This window comes from Aphidius gifuensis, linkage group LG1, assembly GCF_014905175.1.
Source record: "Aphidius gifuensis isolate YNYX2018 linkage group LG1, ASM1490517v1, whole genome shotgun sequence".
NCBI lineage: Eukaryota > Metazoa > Arthropoda > Insecta > Hymenoptera > Braconidae > Aphidius > Aphidius gifuensis.
In genome coordinates, this window is record NC_057788.1 from 14,968,693 (window position 1) to 14,989,231 (window position 20,539).

At 31.8% G+C, this 20,539-nt stretch overlaps 4 protein-coding genes across 6 annotated transcripts in view; 2 read left to right on the forward strand and 2 right to left on the reverse strand.

Annotated features, from left to right (window-relative positions):
- The window catches only part of LOC122848817 (protein argonaute-2), a 22,827-nt gene extending 7,178 nt beyond the window's left edge, over positions 1-15,649 (reverse strand). Inside the window, exons 1-3 of one of the 2 annotated variants that reach the window (XM_044147176.1) lie at positions 14,977-15,649; positions 14,712-14,805; positions 5,309-5,424 (exon numbers count right to left, since the gene is read on the reverse strand). In XM_044147176.1, the coding sequence (XP_044003111.1) occupies positions 5,309-5,420 (112 nt within the window). In that variant the 5' untranslated portion in view covers positions 5,421-5,424; positions 14,712-14,805; positions 14,977-15,649. The remainder of the gene's footprint in view (positions 1-5,308; positions 5,425-14,711; positions 14,806-14,976) is intronic. The other variant, XM_044147165.1, reaches the window with a different exon arrangement.
- LOC122849223 (39S ribosomal protein L53, mitochondrial) lies at positions 4,348-6,273 on the forward strand. The gene is made up of 3 exons (XM_044147894.1): positions 4,348-4,702; positions 5,473-5,585; positions 5,670-6,273. The coding sequence occupies exons 1-3, from the start codon at positions 4,557-4,559 to the stop codon at positions 5,843-5,845; spliced, it is 435 nt and encodes a 144-aa protein (XP_044003829.1). The 5' UTR covers positions 4,348-4,556; the 3' UTR covers positions 5,846-6,273.
- Positions 5,922-6,273, forward strand: LOC122849257. The gene has a single exon (XM_044147929.1). The coding sequence runs from the start codon at positions 5,922-5,924 to the stop codon at positions 6,108-6,110; it is 189 nt and encodes a 62-aa protein (XP_044003864.1). The 3' UTR covers positions 6,111-6,273.
- Positions 15,650-16,829: 1,180 nt separating the features above from the next.
- On the reverse strand, positions 16,830-20,288 carry LOC122849071 (proteasomal ubiquitin receptor ADRM1 homolog). 2 transcript variants are annotated; one of them, XM_044147625.1, is made up of 4 exons: positions 19,848-20,288; positions 19,643-19,759; positions 19,090-19,566; positions 16,830-18,331 (listed from the first exon to the last, which is right to left on the reverse strand). In XM_044147625.1, exons 1-4 carry the CDS (start codon positions 20,046-20,048, stop codon positions 17,924-17,926), a joined length of 1,203 nt encoding a protein of 400 aa, XP_044003560.1. In that variant the 5' UTR covers positions 20,049-20,288; the 3' UTR covers positions 16,830-17,923. The 2 variants fall into 2 exon arrangements, with proteins under 2 accessions (XP_044003560.1, XP_044003569.1); XM_044147634.1 differs by having other exon boundaries at positions 16,830-18,163; positions 19,848-20,278.
- Between the last annotated feature and the right edge of the window lie 251 nt (positions 20,289-20,539).

The following is a 20,539-nucleotide window of genomic DNA, read 5'->3' on the forward strand; positions in this document are numbered from 1 at the left end:
ATGTGCGTAGAGTGAAACCTGCCGTCCAATTCACAGGGCATTACAATTTAGGGCTTTTTTCCGCCACTGGTGGCGCTTGTGAAGCTTTTGTATGTGAAATCAATGGGTATTACAGAGCAAAATTGCAGAGCGAAAAAAAATTTTTCATTAAAGGAATGCACCCTATATAAAAAAATTTTACAAGCGCCATTACCGGCAAAGAGAGGGAAGTCACTCCAAAATTCAGTGTACACCAGATTATAGATTACCGGTAATCATGTAATCTTTCCAATGATTACACAAGATTACCTTTTTTGTAATCACAAAGAATCCCAGTAATTTTTTGTGATTACACTTAGAATTCAAAGATTTCAAAAAGATTACACGAGATTATTGTAAATTATTAAAGATTACACCAGATTACAGATTACCTGTAATCATTCAATATTCCTAATGATTACACAAGATTACTTTTTTTTTTTGGTAATCACAAAGATTCCATGTAATCTTTTATGATTACACTTGAAATTCAAAGAAGAAAAAAAAAATTAATGAAAAACGAATAAAGAAAAAAAAAATAATATACCATTCATGTGCATGTATACACGCGCATGCGCGATCTGAACACAGAGAAGGGAAGATTACTGAGATTTTCTGTAATTATATCACGATTACTAGAAAATTTTCGCAGATTACAGATATACGACGTAAGATTACTGGTGATTACATAAAATTTATTGATGATTATAAAAGATTTCAAGAGTACTTTAGATTACATCGATTACACGATTTTTCCGTAATCATTTCTGTACGATTACAAGAGATTATTGAAGATTCTTCTCCCGATGTACACCAGATTACACAATTGACTTCCCCCTCGCCTAAATTGTAAAAAATTCGCTCTGTGAATTGGACTCAAGAAGACTAGAAATACAGGAGGACGAACTTGCCTCAAAAAACCGTTCCGCTATATGGTCGCCGCATAATTGAGGGACGCTAGTAGTACCTCGGTAACGTGCGCGACTTGTGTCGCTTTTTTTTTACAATGCCCACAATACAAACATACTCTGACAAACATTAATAGAGCATTATACACATGATGTTTATCAGAGTATGTTTGTATTGTGCGCATTGTTAAAAAAAGCGATACAAGTCGCGCACGTTACCGGGGTACTAGTAGCGCCCCTCAATTATGCGGCGGCCATATAGCGGAACGGTTTTCATATACAGGCGAGATAGGGAGTAAGTCCTCCTGTATTTCTAGTCTTCTTAATTGGACTGCTGCAGTCCAATTCACAGGGCATTACAATTTAGGGCTTTTTTCCTCCACTGGCGGCGCTTGTGGAGCTTTTGTATCTGAAATCTATATAAACAAAATTTTACAAACGCCATCACCAGCAAAAAAAAGCACAAGCGCTACCCGTGGATGAAAAAAGCCCTAAATTGTAGTGCCCTGCACCCGTATTCACGGGGCAAAATTGTTCTCATTAGGGCTTTTTTTTCCGCTGATGGCGCTTGACAAAATTTTTTTTATATAGATTTCACATAGAAAAGCTTCACAAACGCCACCATTGGAAAAAAAAAGCCCTAATGAGAACATCCTCTGAATACGGGTGCAGCACCCGGGGTACGTTCCAAAACCTCCGTTCGGTTCGGTATATCAATATGGCGGCGATTCTACCCAGCAATTAAGTGGTGTGACTATCCACGCATACATACGTATGATGAAACCGGCCAAAGAGGGGCGCGACAGCTATTTCATGTAAACCATGAACAGAGATATAATTAAGCTAATACTATACATGGTTTACATGAAAGCTGTCGCGCCTCTCTTTGGCCGGTTTCATCATACCTATCTTGTGTACATATACGCATGCACGCAACCACTGATCCCCAATATGGCGTCCCAAATTCTAGCTTCGGATGACCTCATGGTAGAAGTACTACAGGTATGGCAGTAGTCCATGCTTTTTTCGTCGCGTTCTGCGCAGCCTTATTTTTTCAACCAATCAACAACGCGCCATCGAGCTGTTTTGCTTTTCTTTCTAACACGCAATCTCTATTATAAGAGCCTCTCTCTCTCTCTAACATACTATTTTGACAACTATTTTTTATATTGTTGTAAATACTAATAAATATATGTGGAGCATGTTTATAAAAAATCAGAAAAATAAAAAAACCAAGACAGTTTAACAAATAAATTATAATATTTTCATTATTGTTGTTTTTTTTATGCCACAAACAATAGAGGTTGTGTTGTATTTATTATACTTGGATTTATTTATTTAATATGAATAATTAATTTTTATTTTTGATGTATGTGAATCATTATAAAGTATACCGAATCTAGTTGAATAAATATGATAACTTTTGAAAAATTTAAAAAAAACTTGAAAATTTTCTTAACAAATTTGTATCACGCGCGCATAAAGTCTTCCATTTTTGTGGCGAGAAGGCGACCTTTTGATTGGTCGATTCACAGCGGCCAAACCAGGCTGCGCACTGCCATACCTGTAGTATTTCTACCATGGATGACCTGTCTAAATCCAGTAACTCATCTAAGGTGTGTTCGTTCACTATTCACATCGAGCGTACGCACGGAGCGTATGCGGAGTGCAGAGTCGCGGAAGAAACTTTAGTAACTAAAATTTACTATTTATTTATTGTTATTTGTTTTTTCTAGCTCTTTCGTTCTCTTTATTCATCAATAATTGGTAATTTGTTCTTGCGTCTTAGAAAAAATTATTAAATTAACAAAATAAACAGAATGACTGAAAATAACGAATGCGTCGGTAAATTTTAGTTGCTAAAGATTCATTAAATGACCGCACGACTCTAGCGCTTCCTTGCATAACGCTCCGTGCGTACGCTCGGTGTGAAAAGTGAACGAACACACCTCTAGGGACCTTGATATAGGAGTATTACATATATGCTTTTTTCATCCACGGGTGGCGCTTGTAGAGCTTTTATATGTAAAATCTCATGGAGGTGTATAAGGAGGGTAATCTCTCGAATTTCACTGAAGCCAGCGTTGCCAACCATACCATAATTATGGTATGTTTACCATATTTTGATCTTCCATACCATATACCATAACGACTTTACCATATACCATAATTTAGTTGTAATGCTGATAGTGAGAGAACTTTCAGTAAAATTAACTTGGCTAAAACAAAAATAAGAAATAAATTAGCTGTACCAACAATGCGTGGAATATTATTAGCTAGTCAACATGTTATTTCCAATTGAAATTGCATTAAATTTAAGCCATCCAAAGAAATGCTTTCACGTATGACTACAAGTACTTTATATTATAAACCAAATGTTAAAGAAAAAGAAAATTATATTAATGATGATGATGATGAGTTATCGGGAGTTTTGTTTGATACAAACTAAATATTTTAATTAAAAAAAAAATTAAACAATATATATTGGGTGCATTCCTTTAATAAAAAATTTTTTTTCGTTTTGCAATTTCGCCCTGTAATACCGACTAAAAACTAGAAACAGAAAAAACGACAAAAGTGATAAATTTCTCTATGCAATATTCCAGCCTTTACAGTTTACGATAATGTGTGGTATGAGCTATGTGACAATAACAAACAATCACAACAAGTCAATTTTCTATTTATTTCAGTTTGATATAAACATTGAACAGTTATCCATCTAATAATTGGAAGCCAAAAAAAATAATGTCATGTGCCAGTACTGCCACTACACGAAACAGCTTTTTCCTATAAAATTTTGGCCGGTATTACAGGGCGAAATTGCAAAACGAAAAAAAATTTTTTATTAAAGGAATGCACCCATTGTTTTTTAATTAAAAATATATTTTACATTAAAGAGTACTAAAATTCATTTGATAAAAATTAAAAAAAATTAATATGAAAAATGTCATTATTAATAAATAATTATATTAATAAAAATAAGTAAATATGAATAAATAAATAAATAATAAAAAAAAAAAATTAATTGCATGGTTTCATTTAATTTATTTCAATAAAAAATTTAAAATTTCATTTTTTACCATAATGGTATCCATTTTACCATATTTTCCCCTCCTTCATACCATATTGCTGTTTTTAGAGTTGGCAACGCTGACTGAAGCTCACAGAATGGTACTGACTTGCTTCATTCCGTGAGCTTCAACAGCTCCCTATGACACACAGTGTGACGTCACAGATTACCCTCCTTGTTAAACTCCATGTAAATTCTATATAAAAAAAATTTTATAAGCGCCATCAGTGGCAACCAAGAAGACTAGAGAGGTCTCTAGTCTTCTTGGTGGCAACTGAGGTTTTGGAACTTACCCCGAGATGTATGATACTAGGGTATGATACCGGTGTATACTGCAACACTGTTACATCTACACTGATCTACACATCCAAGGACCTCGACCTAATGTACATGCAAATTTAGTTTTCGTTCACAGGTTACTGTAAACCTGAGACATATTTTTTTTTATTCATATTTTCAGTGTAGATTTTAGAGTTATCTAAACAGTCAACTTTTATAGATATATCAATGTTTTTATGATTAATTTCTTGTTGTTCACACGATTTTTCATTGGATAAATAATGTCGATTTCATTTACTGGTCGTTTATCAAGATCGGCTGGGGAGATTGCCGCAATTGCAAAGCAAATAAAGATCATGTCATTGCAGCCAGTTTCGAAATTGACAGTTCGGTTTGATCCGTTTGCCGAAAATGTCAAGATGACAAGGTTAGTTTTTATTAATTGTATAATTTAATACTAATGAATAAATGAATATTCTCTTATTAGAATATAATAGAAATTCTCTTAGAATAGACAAAACCGGTCGATAAATTGCGCAAGCGCCTTTAAAAACATGTCAGAATTGTACATTATATAAATAGAGCCGTGTGCCTACCATTACACGTATTTCAGATGTTCCAGAACGTAGTGTCTTGGTACGTACATTTAATTTGAAAAGACATTATCTTAAAGTAAATCAATTTTATTAACTGTGTGCACATAGCTACTTCGGCATCATAAAATCATTGTCATAGTAAATAACAACCTTTATTCGCTAAAATTAAGGGTGTTCGATTTCCACACTTTTGATTTGTTGTGACGCCGAAGCCATCATCTAAATACTATTTTACAAAAATAAAAGAATTCAGTGATAAAAATACCACTAAGTAACGTTACGATATCACACTTACTGTACGGGTAATTTCAAAAAGTCGTTTTATTAGTAAATTAATGCCCATGTTGTAGCCAATTTTTCATATTTCATGATTTTGATAGTTCAGTGTTCTATTTGTTTTTATGATATATATTCATTTAGATATTCGAATAACTTACCACTGCATTGACCACATCCATATGCTTTGCCTAACACAGACACTGCTGTTGTTATTCTGAGAGTGCTCAAGTCCGGCATTGGAATTGGCAATTGTTGTTCGATCTGTGCCATTTTTCTGTTATAACACAAAAATAATTTGTCATTTTTTTTTATTCAAATGTAGAAATCTTCTTCATTATATCTCGGCTCCAAGGGTAACTAAAACTAATCTATCCTGTATTTTGACAACTGATATTGTATGTGATAGATCTGAGCCTACAATTACTTGTGATTTGAGTGAGTAGAATTTTTCATATCCCATTACAGCAAAAAAAAAACAATAAATTAAAAACAAAATAAAAAAAATTATTCATGTTACAGCAAATGGAGAAAAAGTACTATTCAAATGTGCAAATTTGAATGCGGTTGATATACTTAAACTATATAATAAGCATATATCAGCGTTGGCTCCCGTGGCTGAAGTTGAAGAAACTGGAATCATCAAAAAGCTCAAGAAACAAAAGATCAAGATTAGAATCAGCAGACACAGGAGATAAACAAATCTACTTCGTTTTAGATTTTATCACGAACCATACATAAGCTTATACTTGTAATTAAGACCAAAAAAAAAAAATGGGAGGAAAAACAAAAAACAAAGACTACAATATCCAGTTAATTGACACCCTCTACAATCAGGTTCCCGCGTTTACCGAAATTTTTGATGAAGAAACTTGGTATATTTTTGTTACTTGCTTTGTTGCGGGTACGTTTCTCATAGTTTTTACTTTATCAAGATTCATCACAATTAAACCTGTTAATTAAACAGCACTCATTTTAAACGGATAATAGTATTGAGCATTGATAGAAATGCATTCATCCACATTTTCAAGAAATAATGATCAATTACTGGTATATAAGTTTTCTAAACTATCTAGTTTCATTTTTTTTTATGTAGCTAATCAATAAACTTTAGTGTTGCAAAATATTTCATACGGTTTTTTTATTTTTACTAATATAATTTTTTCTGTCTAAAATTAAATCCAGCTATTCTTGATCAATGTTGCCTTAACACAGGAAGCCTGATCAAGATTTGATCAAAGTGTTTGACTAAGGATAACTTAATCGAGATAGCATCAAGCAAACTTTAACTCATTCTGAATAAGGCCAGCCTGATCCAAACTTGATCAATAAATGAATTTACCATGAATAAATTGAATTATTACCTTTAATGTCGTATGAATTTCTTATAATTATAATGAAATTTATAATTTTACTTTTTAGAATAATATTTTTTCTCATCACAAAATTTATTTTATATTATTTTTATTATTACGATTATTTTTTTTAAACGCAAAAAAAAAAAAACAAAAAGGTTTTTTTTACAAAAAGGAGCGTTAAATATTCGAAATCATCAACGATTGTGAGAATACTAATTTTGCAGCTGTTTTATTTTTTAAATACAGAAAAGTATGATACCAGAAAAGTCAAGAATATACTCAAAGTCTCAACTGTTGTAACTTATCAATTTTAGACTTGACCCCACCCGGTTCAAAATACATATAATTTATATATAAATATAAAATTGAAATTGTGGAAAATGCCATCAATATTACATGCGTGTAGGCTCGAAATTTTATTTCGGATTTGGAAAGAACCAGATAGGGCCAAGTATAAAATTTTGTCAACAGTTGAGACTTGCTTATATGCGTCTAAAAAGAGGAGAGTGGCCGGAAACGGACACCTTTTTCCTTGTGAAAATAAATGTATATTTCAACAGAGTGAGCGTTCTGGGCTACTTTCTCCATTTCGAATATTCGACGCTCCTTTTTGTAAAAAAAACTGTGCTTTTTTTTTGTTATTTTTTGAGGTTTGACCCAGTGTCATGGAGGTTCTGCACCGTAATTTTTATGTCGCTGCTTTTTTTCCAAAACCGCTTTAATAAGTATAATCAACCGCTTTAATAAGTATTATCAACCAATTACTTTGCTGCCATATCACCATGGAGGTCTACAAGGAAGGTAATATGAGTAATACCTCGAATTTTGATGAAGCTCTCGGAATTGAGCAAGCCAGTATAAATGTAAAGGTTTTGTCACATAAAATTGAGAGGAAAATTCTTTCCGCGTACCATTTAAAACATGTCCGTTTTCTTTCTTTTTCATTTAGAAAATTTTAAACGTAAAAAAAAAAAGTAAGTTTCAAGATTTCCACTCCTTGACTACCTCTCAAAGTCCGTCAAAAATTCTAAAATTTTCACCGCGGCTTAACGGAGTTATGCAAAAATTATTGCAGCGTTGGCGAGGCCCTCCCGACGTCACAGACCTAGAGAGGGTATAAGCACAGTGCTTATACCCATTCTACACAGACCAAACTGAGACTTGGCTACACTGTAAAAAGATAAAGTACTTGAAAGAAAGATTTGAAAAATGAATAAATTTAATAGTTTTATCAATCATCATCCGGATTGGATCAGGCCATCCCTATTAAGATTGTGATAGAGATAACTTGATTCTATCCTGACCAGAATTCATCCTGGCTTTGATCATTAATAATAATTATTATTGTTATAAAACTATTATTATTATTAATTATATCAAATAATAAACAAATAGTTTTTTTTTATTGTTGAGGATTGATAAATTTTATTTTTAATTACAATAAAAATTGTTGTAATTCTAATAATTTTTATTAATAATTTAATGAATTTTGATTGACGCACAATAAAAATTATTGTTTGGTAAAAAGTACCGAAGTCCTCCAGTCAATTATAGCAGTAATTCTGTGACTGGCCCCATGTGTAAAATTTTTTTACCAAAGTTTATTGGTAAAAATTGAAAAATATAATTCGGATGATGGACAAGCTGGACGACTGACGGAACTAATCATTATATTGTAATGTAATTTCAAACTTTTCTACAGCTCATCCTGTTAAAGATAAATATGGGGTTAAGCGAGCTTTATTGGGCTGTACCCAAATTCAGCCCCGTGGCACCCCATGGTGCTCCCCGTGGCGGCTTATTGTGGGTTATTAGCCTTTCTACTATCCGTATTTCCCATTGCCTTCATCTTGTTTGGCTGGTTTTGCCAAGTTTCAAAATACGGGACTTAGTTTTTTTCTCGTAAAAAGTTTTTTTTCAATATTTTTTTTCTAAGTTTTTTTCTTGCTACAATTGCAGCTAAGTAATAAATCCAGCCAAGTAGAAAATCTAGCTAAGTAAATACTTTACTGGTAAAATAATGTAGATATTGATTGTTTGGCTACAATTACAGCTAAGTAAAAAATCTAGCTAAGTAAAAAAAAGATGTGTAGCTAAGTAGAATAATGTAGATTTTGATTTTTCGGCTACAATTACAGCTAAGTACAAAATCTAGCTAAGTAAAAAATCTAGCTAAGGAAAAGATGTTGCTAAAGAAAAAATGTAGCTAAGTAAAAAATCTAGCTAAAGAAAAGATGAAGCTAAGTAAAATAATGTAGATTTTGATTGTTGAGCTAAAATTACAGCTAAGTACAAAATCTGGCTAAGTAAAATATCTAGCTAAGAAAAAAATATTGCTGGTAAAATAATGTAGATATTGATTGTTTTGTTACAATTACAGCTAAGTTCAAAATCTAGCTAAGTAAAAAATCTAGCTAAGTAAAAAATGTAGCTAAGTAAACAATGTAGCTAAGTAAAAAATTTTGCTAGTGAAATAATGTAGATATTGATTGTTTTGTTACAATTACAGCTTAGTAAAACATCTAGCTAAGTAAAAAATTTTGCTAGTGAAATAATGTAGATATTGATTGTTTCGCTACAATTACAGCTAAGTAAAAAAATGTAAATATAAAAAAAAACACTTGGTTTTTTTTTGTAAAATTTATTTTTTTTTCTAAGTTCATTATTTTGAACTTGGCCAAACTAGACGAAACAAGTCAAAAAATAAAAATGACTCCGGATGGTCATAGAAGCCAGAATGGACGATAAGTCACGTCCCTCACCGTGGGAGTGCCACGGGGCTGAATTTGGATATTGCCCTTTATTGTTGCAAATTTGATTTTAAACAAATTAGCAAAAATGACTTTTTTTTATTTTGCTTTTAGTTTTCAAGTTATGAGCATGTCAATGTGAAAAAAAAAAAATTTCTTTGTTGTTTAGGGTTTACTTTGTTATTTTAAAACAATAATATTATTATTTTCATGTTGAACTGTACATATATGATTTTTTGTTTTTTTATTTATTGTTTATATTTTTAGTTAATTAAAAACTATCAAATTAAAGTGTTTGAAATAAATTTTTAAAAAATATTATTCCGGAATCTAGAAAAAGTACATATTTTTCTATAAATATTGGTGTAAACATTACAATCAGCAGTCGGTACATTTTAGGTTTACTAAATTAGGGCTCAAACTCGCAACACGCAAAGGGCTCAAACCAAGGTCCCTAGATGAGTTACTGGATTTAGACAGGTCATCCGAAGCTAGAATTTGGGACGCCATATTGGGGATCAGTAGTTGTGTGCATGCGTATATGTACACAAGATAGGTACGTATGTATGCGTGGATAGTCACACACATTCACACATGTTTATCAATGTTTATGATTGACATTGTCTGACGTTGAATTGAATTTAATTTGTTAATTATAGATACTTGATATTTAATTATAAATGCAATGTTTGTGATAATATTAGTACTCCTATATTCAAATAGACAAAGTTAAATTAATATACTATCATAATTATATTTTATTTAAAAGAAAAAAAAAAAAAAATTCGTTCAGGTTATTTTATTCAATAATATTTTATAAACATTAATATTCTTATTATTATTTTATTTCATATTAATATATTGATCATTAATGATGATTACAGATGCAAAAAAAAATTTTAATCATTTATTTTGTGACTGCAATTCATATGACTTGACGCCGTAGCAGTTTGAATTTGCGCGGCTCCGCCATATTAGGGATATCGACGATTTTACTTCGGATGACCTGTATATTGGGAATCATTCTAGGGACCTTGGCTCAAACTCACGACAAGCAACATTTCGCTTGTAAACATGGCCGACATAATTCTGAGCGATCTGAGCATGCGCAAATCCGTGAGATAAGTCACAAGTTCGACACTGTCGAACTTGTGATTTAAATCACCGAGGCACTGTGTTTATATGCAGTGTAAATAGTCAGCTGTCAGTAGTGCTACAAAAATAAAAACCAAATAATTATAAAAACATTTGGGCATGACACCACAATACACAAAAAAATATATAAACAAAAACTTGAGCAAAAGTGTTCAATTAAAAAAGAATTTCAAAAATACTCCAAAATTTAATCAAAACATCAATATTGAGATTTTAATAAGGTTATATTTATTTATTTTTTGAACCGTGACAATAGCACAGCTCATACTGAAATCACGGATTCGCGCATGCCCAGTAGGTCCGTAGGAACAACGGCCATGTTTACAAGCGAAATGTTGCTTGTCGTGAGTTTGAGCCCAAAAAGTTTGCGTTTTTACATGGCTGCCGTAATTCTAAATCGAAAATCCTATGTATTTCCAATTCGACGGCCATGTTTACCCGCTAAACATTGTCGAGCGGGTAAACATGGCCGTCGAATTTCCTAAATACATAGGATTTTCCATTTAGAATTACGGCAGCCATGTAAAAACGCAAACTTTTTGCGTGTCGTGAGTTTGAGCCCTTATGCCACAAGATATACTAAAAACTCGTGACGTATATCAGGAAAAAGTAGGGATAAATACTAGTAAATTTTACCACGTGATTCAGCAATTATCAAAGGCGCGTTCCCTTTAGAGCATTTTTTCGGATCTTCAAGATGGCGGCAAAACAGGTCCATTTAAATACAAGTACACACAAAAAATATAAATATATATGTACATATGTATAGGGATCTGATCTATTCACCATGGCATCTGGTGGCGCACAGTGAACTATTTCCAGACCATTGAAACTACATGAAAAAATTTTTTATGGTATAGTTTGTTGAGGATAGCATACTATTGGGAAACGCACTGTGGGCGTGGCCAATCGCTGTAAGCAGTCGGCAAAAAAAGAAACTAAATACACACACCCGAGTATATCCCATTAACATTGAATTTTATTGTTTATTAAAAAAATGTTATTAACTATTGAGTATATACTTTCATGGGCACGAAAAACGAATTCCTCACGAAATTCCCTTGAAGAAAATCGTATTATATATGCGGAACATATTACAAGTGTTGGTGTAAAAATTGATTCAAGTGATGAGTATCATGCAGTATCATGTGTTTGCCACTTGATATATTATCAAAATGTGATTTTACTTTGACAGGTTGTTGTTTGTCTAACCTCAAAAATGCATAGAAACTCAGATCTCTATTTCTCCTGGAATTACTGTTGCACCCAGAAACGTAAAGTCTTGTTTTTTATTTTTTTTAATCAATTTTGCGGAAAATTTTGTACCAGACCTTTTAAACAATTTGTAAAAATATTATTAGTTTATTAATTTAGCATATTATTACCACCAGACGTCGTGGTGAATTGTGCGTTTCCCAATAGTAAAACGGTCTGGAATGCGCCATATTGCCTCACAGATAAGCTTTTACACAATAAATGTGTGCGTGAGTGACCAAACCCCGCCCATAGGTCAAATCAAGAAGACTAGAAATACAGGAGGACGAACTTGCCTCAAAAAACCGTATCGCTATACGGTCGCCGCATAATTGAGGGGCGCTAGTAACACGGTAAGATGATCGCTTTTAATGCGCACAATACAAACATACTCTGACAAACACTAATAGAGCATTATACACATGATGTTTGTTAGAGTATGTTTGTATTGTGCGCATTGTAAAAAAAAAGCGATACAAGTCGCGCACGTTACCGTGGTACTACTAGCGCCCCTCAATTTTGCGGCGACCATATAGCGATACGGTTTTTATATACAGGCGAGATAGGGAGTAAGTCCTCCTGTATTTCTAGTCTTATTGGGTCAAATATACACAAAATTTAAATTACTCAATAGCGCCATCTTAAAGAGCCGAAAAAATGCTCTAGATAAAACGCCTCCCACTCGTTCTACAGCGTTATTACTTTTCAACTGAGCAGCTCTCCAATGATCCGGTAAATAACCTCCTTAAGGTATAACTTTCCAAAATTTTTGGGGGCGTGTCCTAAATATACTGCCTATGCTTTTACATGGATAGTTTTTGCGTTACCAACCCCAAATAACTAAAAAAATGAATCTTTCTCGGTGGTTTGTGGCTTATTAATAATACTTTTTACTGGAGAATCTTATCATTTCGTCTATGTTATTGCATAATAAATCATATTCTTGTAATTTAAACAATTTCAATTAGTTTTTATTTTCTCGTAATGACCCCGGCAATAGTGCTTTTTTTGTCAGTTAGCAACACTGATCTTGACGCCATCTTAATATCTATTTCATGAATGTATGTGTGTATATTGTATGTCAGCTGTGTAAAAGCTAAACATAGATGCTAAATTTGCTGTTTAAATTTTCCCGCTCCAATGCGCTGTTGCCAGAGCCTCACTACTCGTTCTCATAAAATTGCTAAAAATCGTGTTTTTAGCTTATATTTTTATTAATTACGTGAGATTTAGTCTTATAAGCCCATTTCATCCTGATATCAAAAAATTTCTTATTTTTTCTTTTATTATCTATCAGTTTTTGGGAAAGGTGTCGTTAAAACAAGTATTGTTTTGTTAAGTTCGTAGATATTTTCTAACACCTCCTCCCATAAGAGCCTATGTTTAACCTCTCTAAATTATGTCAACTTTGAATAATTATTTAAAAAAAAAAAAGTCTTATAACATAAAAACTGAATTGACAAAAAGATGCAATATTATTTCATTTATCTAAATTATTAATTTCATAAGCCTCCCGTTAGTTTTCATTTTGGAAAGTTATATACCTTAAATCTTTTCAAAACTATGCTAAAACATTAATATACATACATACTGTACTTTGGATTGTTTTGAGTGCGATGATGTGTATGTGTGTGAGTGTATGCGTGCGTGTGTGCGAGAGACAAAACATATAACATATTGCTAGATCGAAATTGCCAGTAGGAAAACGACGAAATTTTGAGCCTAACATTGAGTCATTTGCAAGCCAACATCTTCTAAACAAAACGGACGAAATTGATAAATTTTAGTATTCTAATTTGTAATTCGAAAGAGCACAAATCTATATAGGAAATTCAGTGATATTGAGTAAAGGGTTTTATAGATACAAACGACGCCTATGCTTGTGTAATAAAGTTGTCAAATTTGATATTAATTAACTCGACATCGGAAATGTCAAATAATCTGAAATCAATTTACTGAATATTTACTATTCTATACTCAGTTACCGAATCTGTATTCCACAAAATTGAGCAGAGGGAAATATAATTAACATTTACACTTGAAAGATAGAGTCAATTTGAATATAAGTACGACCGTGAACGCTTATTTTTACATAACGCCCTAAAATAAAGTCAACAGTAAATGTTTATTTCGAAAATTTGAGGTGTAAATAACAGCGCAATTCAACAAATATCCAAGAATAATGAAATTTACAATTCGTTGTTCCAGAGTACATCTGTAGACCAATAATCAGTGTTGCCGCAGACAAATTTGTGAATGTACCTCAAAAAATAGAAAAACGTACCTCCTGGCAAAAAAATGTACTTTTTTAAAAAAATGGCCGATAAGAGCTAGTCTATAGGAAATTTTATTGAAGCAAAAACAATAAAAACATCATTCATTTTTTTTTTTAACGTTATTAGAAAAATTTTTAATATTTTTTTTAAAGTCTACAATAACAATGGTAATACTTGAGTATCGTATTATTTTTGAAAGAATAAGTCATTATATTTCTTGTGCTAAAAATAAACAAAAATAGCAAAAAACATTAATTAAGACTCTTATACACTGTTTATATACATTTTACAGGGTTTACCTCCGGTTACATTGAGCGCGCGCGTGCGCATACTATACAATTTGATTAGCTCAAGAAATTTTTAAGAAAAAACGAAAACGTACTTCCAAAAAAAAAGGCGTACTTTTGTACTGGCGTTTCAAAAACGTACCTCGAAAAGTACAACTGTACCTCCTGCGGCAACACTGCCAATAATCCTTTTGCTCAATCCAAATTGCACCTAATCATTATTAGTTTTGGTTTATAACGAATGGTCAATATACATAGTTGTCGTGGGTAAAAAAACTTTTTAAATAGTTAAGAAAAAAAATTAAAGAATATAAAATTATAGAATACGTCATTTATACTAAGATTCCGGTATTAAAAATTATTTTTGAAAATAATCAGCTGAAAACTTTACTTTCTTCAATATTGAATTTTAAAAAATCGAGTGTCAAGGTTGCCATTCTTTATAAACAGACATTTGCTAATCAAACACGTATTTCACACTTACACAATTACAAACCCATGCTTCCTTTCTCCACTTTTTGACGCTCACTCATTCGCTCTTGCTCTTGTTGCATATTATTTTTTTTTTTGTTCCCATACTGAACCATGTTCAGTCAGAATAAACGTCAAAAAAAATACCAAAAAAAAAAAATTTGATTAGGTATAATACTAAAAATTATGCATTTGCAAAGCTGTGTCAACAAAAAAATTAAAACATTCTATATAAAAAAAAAAAAAAAACATCTATATAAAAACTTCAATAAATTTACCAGGTATATTTTCAAGGACAGCACTGTGTGACGTTCCAGTGAATATTCAAATATTTTTTCGAAACATCTTTTAAAAAATAAAAACACAACACTTTTTAGGTAGTATCCAAATGTTAATTACTGTATACAGTTTCCAGACTTTCGCAAACTATATAATATTGGTGAATAATAGTTGGGACATCGGTGTATATATAATGTATGTACATTGGTGACCACTCTCACAAGTCGCAATTGACTTTGTCTTTTCCCCTACCTTCAACTTATCATCTTGAATGAATGGTACAGTACGCATGCGTGAATACGTAGAATCCATTCGCGTAAAAATTCGTCAGACTGGTGAGATTTGTTTTCTTGAAAAAATCTTAATGAATTTCCTTATATAAATACTAAAATTGTAAAAAAAGATAATACTATTAGAAGAGTTATAATTTATTTCGAGTTTCAAAATATGACAATTCACGTATATATAAATAAATTAATAATATTTTAGTATTTAATTATTTCTTAACAATGAATTTAAATTTAAATATACGCCTTGAAAAATAAATCTTTTCTTTAATTGCTTAATAAAAACTCCGAGAATTAAGGCTGTAATTTTAGTATATCAAATCCTAGTAGTGTCACAAAAAATTATTTCCAAAAGTAAACATACTATCGTGTATTAAGAAAAAACATTGGTGACACAAGTATCGATTTGCTGACGGCCAATAAAAAATTTGTGCGTCGAAAACAATGTTACGTGATTCGCCGATATTTTTCCCGCTATTTCTACGAAAAAATTAAATGCACCTGTGTTAAAAACGACAGTAGATAATTCATAAATATAATAGGATCATTAGAAAATCATATTTTTATTAATTTTTTAATGTCACATTTTTCGAAAGTTTGATGATATTGAAAATTAATTTTACAAAATTCGATTTCAGTCAATGATCGATCAGCTTTAAACAAGTGCATTTAGCTGGCGTGGAAACACACAGTTTCAATGAATCTCACATGTTTAACTCAAGGTCACACTGAGAAAACAAGTTTGCTAGAGAAAAGAAAATTTTTTCGTGCGAATTTCATTCTTCAATTTGAAACAAAAAACAATCGATTTGAGAAACAATGCTTTATTTTGAGAAAATTTTTTTTTCTTCGATTTGAGACGAATTACAAATACAAATTCGAATCTCAGATTCTCGGTCGAAAAAAAAAAAAAAAAAACTTCTAATATAGTATCCAATTTTTCATAAAAAATCATTTGAATCGAGTGACCAACTCTTTGAATACAGCGAAATGTGATTCCATTTTATATAGCAAAAATTGACGAAGGATAAAATTTGATGAAGCAAACAAAAATAAAAATTAAAAATTTTTCTTTCAATAAACAAAATTAAAAGATATCGATGAATTCTTGGTATTTAATCATTTTTAAATTGAATTCACGTCATTTTTTAGATTATAAATTATTTGATTATATATAATTCAATTAATATGAATATCCTTGAAAAATTTCATGTACATTTTTGTAATTTGAAAGTTTATTTGTAATAGGTGTATGCTTGCAATGATTCATTTATTATTAAATAAATAAATATAAAAAAAAAGATAGAATCTTTTAGAGAGTCATAAAATACAAATTTTTATTTAAACAAGTTTTTTTCTATAATCATCAGTTAATTGATTTAAAACAAAAAAAAAAATGCGAAGATTCACACTCAAAATTGTATCTTTTTAAACATAACTCGATTGACTATTGATAGGTCGTTTTGAAATTACTATAGGTATATATTAAATTTAATCTATACCAATGCCAATAAAGATGGTAAAATTTTGTTATCCTTATTCCTTATATTGTTTATTTATATTGAATGTTTTTTTTTTTTACTTTGTTTTTTACTCTAAAATGAGTGAAAATCACATAACTTTCGTAGAATCTTTATCGAAACCAAAAGATTCTACGATTTAGTTCGGGTGCAGCCAGGCACGGGACAATTTGTATAGTTCTACCGGTTTGCCGGGATATCGATTTTTTTAATGAAAACCTTAATAAATAATGGCGTAACTTTTTTATTCATGAACCGAAATACAAACTATGATGAAATTTAGATGCAAGCAGGCACGGGAAAATTTTTAGTGGCATGATTAGATGTGTAGTTCTACCGATTTTTCGAAAATTCAAGTTATGCCGAGGGGCTATTCGTAAACGTAGTCATGGCTCGTCATTCAGCTCGTAGTCAAGTTGTAGTCATGGTGTAATCAAGGGTGGTCAACGTAGTCACAGAAAATTATTGACTACGATTTTCGAAGTCAATTTAAGTAGTCATGCGTAGTAGATCGTAGTCGGTTGTCGCCAGTCGTATTTTTGGTGGGCGTATAACCATGTACATTTTTAAATATTTTTTCAATAACAGCAATTATTTATTAATTCGTTACGGGTAATTATTATTATTTCCATCAAATTCTTTCGATTGAGCTGAAGTGTATTAGAAATGTAGTCATATGTATAGTCACAAGTCTTTCAACTGTAGTTATTGGTAGTCATCAACTGCTTGTAGTCACTCGTAGTCACAGCCGTTTTGACTACATTTGTAGTCGTGGTGTTACTAAATCAGGGCATGAATGGCTCTTCAAGTTATGCCCATCTCTATTGAGGTTTTTTTTAGAGAAAATTAATTTTATGGAAACATAAATTTTTTTTTTTTTTTCATTTTATGATAAAAAATTTCAACAAAATTAAAAAAAAAAAAAAAAACAATTTTATATTGAGAAATGTAAATAAAAATTCGAATCATTTATTATATTATTTTTTGTTTATTCAATGAAAGATTGGGCACTTATCTTGTTACACACCGTGAAAAATATTATTCCATCAATTCAGGACAAAGAAAAAACTATTGCTTACGTAACTAAAATCAAGAAAAAAAAAATATATACGGAAACAATAGATACTCAATGACGCACTTTAATCGAGTGCCATTTCATCATCTTCATCATTTTTTTTGCCAGCAGCTGAATTGTCTTGGCTGCCCGTTTTTCCGGTCTTACTTTTGTCATCATCATTAGATTGATCAGCTACATTACTTGAAACCTGGATCTCACTCTCCAGTGCAGTTACAAATTCCTCAAGATTGCCAGTTGCAGCAGCACTGATTGCATCAGATCCCAAACCAAATTGACGTACAACTGGACCAGCTTGGCCCGACTGCAAAGCAGACCAGAACATTGATAGTGCCTGGGAGAACTGTGGGGATGATAGCGTGGTAGACAAGGTGTCTCCGGGTGGCAAGTACGTGGTCATTGTCGATTCCAAGTTATCCGTTGCCGAGATAGCTGATGACATAGTATTTGTCAGCTCAGTTGCTACGTTTCTCTGTCGGACAATAAGCTTTTCTATAGCAGACCGTGAACGACATAAAACACGTTCACCCTGATTATTACCCCAACTAAACACTAAGTATACTACATCAGATAACCAATTTGAATTTAAATTGAATAAATAAGTTATCAGCCCAAATATCATGCTTTTATTTCTTCATTTTTTTTTTGTAAAAATCAGTTTAAAAATACTTAAAAATATCTGTTTTAAAACAAACCGTACAGCTGTCTCGAGGCTGTCAATAAGACCGTACGGTTACTTATTTATGATAACTTCGTAAATATGATTTGATTGGCACGCAATATCATTGTTATCTTGTTTTTTTTTTTTTTTATAAATTCAGATATTGTTTATTTACTTTCTATTTCTGATTATCTGAGGTATGCCGACCTCGAAATGCTCATAAAAGAAGAAAAATTACGATTTGATTTGCCAAGATTATATATTATATAATCATAAAATATATATAATATATATGAAACATTTTATGTATATGATAATAAGTAAATAAATATAAAAAAAGATAAAGCTAGCAAAAATGTCGTGAAAAGCGAAAAGAAAAATGACATTTTACGAAGAGCTTTTTTAAAAATAGATATACTTATTCTAGATACCATGCTTTTCTCAAAGATAAAGAACAAGGGAACCACGAACTGTCAAATTAATTTTCTTGTCGAGTAAAAGCCAGGGTTAATGAATGTAATGGTTATAGGTATTTTTTTCTGAAGTTTAAATAGTAAATGTCGCTTTACCTGAACAGCTGCTGAGTCAAGGCCGGCAGGTGTGGCAATATTCCAAAGATGCCTTTGAAGATCAAAAAGATTTGGATCACTATTTGGACGACCGGCATTGTTATCGAGAGGTGCGATGTTAGTAGGTGGTATTGACGTTGAATTTTTAGGTGTTCCTCCTACTGATGGTCTTGGTAAGTCTGAATCGGTTTCAAGAGCTGGAGTTTGGGCAGTTGGTGGTCTTGTTGAGCTCGATGAAGTTGTACTAGCTCTTGTATTAGGTCTTTCTCTCATAGTTCCTAAAAGATTTCCCAATCCCATTTGACCAACTCCACCAAAGAGTTGCATTAGTTGTTGTTGCGACATATTGTTCAAAAGATTTTGAAGATCACCTTCGGGATTTTGAGCACCGGATCTTTGAGAACCAGGTGTAGGAGGATGATTTAGAACTTCGTTGATTTTTTTGCAGTTTTCTTCATCTTTGTCAGTTTTAACATCCTAGAAGTAAAAAAAAATTTTGACAACTTGAACGCGGGTGACAAAAAATAAAATTTCACAGAAAAATTATAACTACCTGAAGCCAGAAGAAAAATTTTTTGCTTGATAATTTAAAACGAAGGAGATAAACACGGCCAGTTTTACATTGGGAAACTAATTTGAACTCACAGTCATCGGGAAAAATAATGAGATCCTATAAATTGACAAAAAAAATTAATGTTTTGTTGCGAACATCTAAAAATTTTTGGTTCAACAAATAATTGGAAATAAAAAGTCTTTACATCTTCAATAATTCCTGAGGTACGATCTTTCCAACAAAAATGCATTAGTGAATCTTCTGATTGATATACATAAAGTAGACCTTTTCTTGTATCAGGATACACCATTTTTCCTTTCATATTCATTTTTCCAGCCTTAAATTCGACTAAATTCTTGCTTGCCCCACGTACGACATTATTGCTGAATAACGCACCACTTGCCATAGTTGATTTAATTTTGTTTTTGTGAGTTTATAATTTATACTGGACAATTTCTTGACAGTGACCACGAACTTCCTCCAAACAAATGGTTTTCAATTTATGGACACCTCGCACCACTGTAATAAATTAACGAAACTTAATTGCTTTCCAATCCTTTTTTAATTCAGTTTATTTAACTAAACGGTGCGAATGACAGTGCAATTCAATATGGCGATTGCAGGTTTGTTTCCACCAAGAAGACTCGCAAGCGCAACTCGCAAGCAGTGTTGGGTAGGTATGATACCGGTGTATCATACACTGTATCATACAGTATGATACATCTCATGATAATAAGAGTGGGTATAAGCAGAGTGACGTCACTGTGCCTATACCAACTCTATAGGTGCGTTCTTTCGTCAATTTTTTGTTGGCGCATCATGACCGCGCATTTGCGCAAAAGCTGAAAAAGCACGTAAGTTTTTAATTAGTAGGTGCTTTCTTTTGGGTGTTTATTT